We start from the raw sequence: 4089 nt of genomic DNA, 5'->3' as shown, positions 1-4089 counted from the left end.
TCAGATCGTTTTCACCTCCATCAAAATCATTTGCTCCGTTCCGTGTCATTGATGTGGGATACATCAAGGCCCTCCTTTGATGGATCGCTTCTTGTCGACATTAGCTCATTATCCAAGAAGTTGATCTAGGAACACCCCTTTAGTACTTTGAAGCTTGCATGCCTCAATGGCAAGTTTCTCACTTCCGGCGATAGGTATACATCAATGACCTTCGACCGAAAGATTTTGCGTGGTGTTCGACACCAAGTCCTTTATTCACACCACGTGAATTGTACTACAGTACCTTGAGGGTCATTATCATTATCGGTGATTCCTCTCGCGCTTGTTAACAGTTTACATCATTGACTGGTAATCAAGCGATGTCTTTCCATGTTCGACTTCAAAACATTTCTCACATGGATCGACTTGTACTTAGAGTGAAGATCAGACGAGATTGAAGACCCCGGATCTAGTTTCATCCATCCGGGCTGCAATATATATTCAGGAAAAAGACATTGACATGTACAACATTGCGGCACAGATAATCATCCTACCAAAAGGATGATGATTTCATCAAGATCATCAGTCTACCATCAGACGATTGTCTGTCATATGTACATAAAAATGAATTTACAAAGCTGAGCATGGGAATGCTCGCCTCAGCTAGATCACGAAAATAGTATGAAAATAATGTATTGTATTTTATCATATTACAGTTCTCCTCCCAGCATTGAAAGAACTTCGGATCCTCCTAATAAAGCATTTCACTCGATAAACGGCCTCATACTTTAAGGGGCAACTGTTATAGAAATTTTTGTTCCTTACAGCTTTGAGCATGAAATGTCCATAATCCAAGGGATCCAAAGTCCCTAAAAGTGTTGTTCCTGCCCCTAAAGGAACAAGGTCAAACAATGACAGCTTCTCCCAGAAGTTCTCCACCAAAAACTACTCAGAATTGGTCAAATCAGGATCAATTCAAGTGCTCCACTAGCTGCCTGCGTTGCAAAGCACCCCAGTACACTAGCTAGGTGCGTTGAAATGCACCTAACTGCACTACCAGGGTGCGCTGAGCAAGAAATGCCAAATGGCAGTGTCATTCCGCGAGGTGTACAAACAATGGAAGCTTCCAGAATCTTCCTCAATGACACTTGCCTCACTGAGTTCGACCAAGGATGAGTAAGAGGCTCTCAGCCTCCAAGTGGAAGCAACAACTGACAGAGAGAAGCCACAAGTCAAAACATAAGCTGACTCATCCTCTCTGCTTACATCTATATATGGATCCCTCATCCCAGAGATCCAGGGGGCGGGAATTTTGTACTTTGCAGAGAATTGTTGTTGGTTTGAGATTGAGATTAGTGCATTGGGTGATTTACGCTTTGTTGGAGGTGAGGAAGGGATTCCTTTGCTGGGAGGTAGATTCTGGATCGGGACTCACTTGGTTGTATCTCCTCTTGGTCTTTCTTATTATATCAATAAAACTATTTGAGTTTCTCCTACATGCTGTGTATCAATGATGCTTTGTTATATTTCCATGTTTAGCTTAAATCTGATCCTAAGCTAGTTATGAATGTAAATCTATGTCTGTTGTGTAGTTTTCCTCTTCTGTGATCTTGCAGGAACTTGGTGAAGCTGGGCCAGTAAGGGAGCAGGCAGCGGGAAGCGAACAAAGAGGAGAGAGAGTGGATCAACAAACTAGCGAAAGGCATAGGTTAGTTACATCCTTCCTCTTCGTTTACATTTCATAAAGAAGAATACGAAAATAGTTTTCCTTGTTTGTTGCTAAGGCACTATCACACCTTAGAGTGGGATAGGGGCGTTCTGAATAGATACTTTTCGCAACAACATTTGTACAAATTCTTAAAGAAATCTACCCCTAAGGAGGCCAGATCTTCAAAAGAGCGTGCCTGCTCACCATTGGCTTTCTTCATTTCCCAGATAGTATTTGAATTTTTCCTCCCTCTTGCGTAATTCTGAAAAAACTTGGTGTTGTCATCCCCGGCTTACAACCAGATCACTCTACTTTTTAAACGCCAGCTTTCCTCTCTTTGATGAAGGATTCTCCTCCTTTCTCTCTCCAACTCTTGTAATCTATCCCGAGCTTCAGCTGTTCCATAACCATTTCCACCTGGGACTTCCAGGAGAGCAATCTCAGAATTGACAGTTTCCAGCGTTGCTTCATCCTTCAGTTTCTTTTGGAGGGCCCATTGTTTAGAGGCAGCCTTCATCCTTTTTAGATTATCCATAAGATTTTGACTGCGGCTCTCATCTTCACTGAATGCATCTTTCTTCCAAGTGTTGTGGAATAAACTGATATAAGTTGCATCCAAAAGCCAAGAGGCGTTAAATTTGAAAGGGGTGCCCGGTTTGGTGAAAGCCCCTTTCACTTCCAGAAAGACTGGGAAATGATCCGATAGACCGCCTTCCCCAACCCAATGTCTAAAAGCCTGTAAATTTTCTGCCATCGATTCACCAAGCAGAAATCGATCCAGTTTCTTTCCAACCCATTCTTCTGCAATTCTACGATTCCTCCATGTCGGGCGCATCTTGAGCAGAGGGACATCCACCATGTGCGAAGAGGCCAGTTTATTTTGAAAAAAATCAGTGAGGGGATCAACCCTGGCTCTGACCCCCCACGATTCTGACATCCCCAAAGAAAAATTAAAATCTCCCCCAACTATAAGATTTGGGTGCGACAGAAAGGACTTTGCAAAGAAAGCGTTCCAGAAGTTCTCCCGATCCAAGACTGGACCATAAACATTTAGAATATGAAAAGGGATGCAGAGTTCATTGGAATAAAGTTCCACTGCCAAAACATTTTCCGATCCCCAAGAGGAGATCTCCCGAAGGACCTTTGCATTGAAACCCAGAGCCACTCCTCCTGAATGACCATTTGCATCAATAGCGTGGAAGGTCCAACCCAGAAAGAGCTTGATGAGCCATCCTGTAACTTCTTCCCCCTTCCCTAGCGTTTCTTGAATCAGAAGAATGTCAGGTTTGTTGGTCCTGACCAGTTCCTTCAGAGCTAGCTTTTTGGGCAGACTAGCTAAACCCCTGCTGTTGTAGGATAAAATGATCATCGGGAAACCTCTGGGGGTGTCCGCTTTGCTCTAAGCACCCCTGGCAGGGACATTTGTTTCCCACCAGCAATATCAATGACAGCCTTCAACTGTGCCTTCGTCAGATTTGATTTCCTTCCTCTTGTCTTCCTCGGTCCTGTTGACACCATGTCCAAATCCAGGCCTCCCACAGCTAGCCCTTTCCCTTTTCTGGAAGCCAATGATCTGAGATTGTAGGGGGGTTCAGGACTCCAAACGCTGGAAGGAAAAAGTAAGGCAGCATCCGTGGGACTAGAAGTCAGCTTTGGAGAGGGTGGAATAGTCATAATAACACTGTCTGAAGTGACTAGGCCCTTCCTCAGGAGCGACAGATCATCCACGAGCTGCCTGAGGGGGCCAGACTCATCACAACATGATTGAGATAAATCAAAAGAAGAGCATAAGGAAAAAGGAGGGTATAGAAGTGGGCTAGCCTGGGCTTCCCATGAGAGACATAGGAGTTGAGACAGACTCACTTGCTAAAACCCCAGGTTGTTCCTGTTCAACTTCCTTCACTTGCTCCGAACCCGCCCCCTGAACTTCTGCCTGTAGACCGCTCTCCTGTAATGGAGCCCCTTCTTTCTGGGAAGACAACCACTGATTAACCTCCAGATTTTTTCCTTTTCTCTTTTGTCTTCGACGGCGCCTGTGACCTAGAGGTCCTCTGCGCTATTTGGGAAAAAAAGTTGCAGGTTTTTCTCAGATACTTCATGACCCCAATAAGCAAGAAGATCTTCGAGGGCTGGTTCTAAGTCCACTGATTCATTATCATGCTCCTTCTCCCGCTCTGCACGATGCCCTGAATCCATTTAAAAAATATGATACAGTAGAACGATCCTCCGATACCTTCTGAAAAGAGTATTCCAGATCCCGTAAAACCTAACTTTCTTAAAACCATCCGTCTGTTTTCCATGGCCGAATAATACCGAGAAGTGCTAGAAGTTATGTACAAGTGATGAAAAATATAAATATTCAAACCAAATATCATTTGGAGCTCCCCATCAAAAGCGTAGCG

At 44.1% G+C, this 4089-nt stretch overlaps 1 protein-coding gene across 1 annotated transcript; it reads right to left on the bottom strand.

The window, feature by feature from the left end:
- Positions 1-1979: 1979 nt before the first annotated feature.
- Positions 1980-3056, bottom strand: LOC149189413 (uncharacterized). The gene has a single exon (XM_089410224.1). The coding sequence runs from the start codon at positions 3054-3056 to the stop codon at positions 1980-1982; it is 1077 nt and encodes a 358-aa protein (XP_089266350.1).
- Between the last annotated feature and the right edge of the window lie 1033 nt (positions 3057-4089).

This window comes from Pinus tabuliformis, chromosome 3_1 (assembly GCF_031772625.1).
Source record: "Pinus tabuliformis cultivar Carrire ecotype Pingquan chromosome 3_1, CPIR1, whole genome shotgun sequence".
Classification (NCBI taxonomy): domain Eukaryota; kingdom Viridiplantae; phylum Streptophyta; class Pinopsida; order Pinales; family Pinaceae; genus Pinus; species Pinus tabuliformis.
Note: the sequence above shows the minus strand (reverse complement) of the source record. Positions and strands in the feature narration are given on the sequence as shown.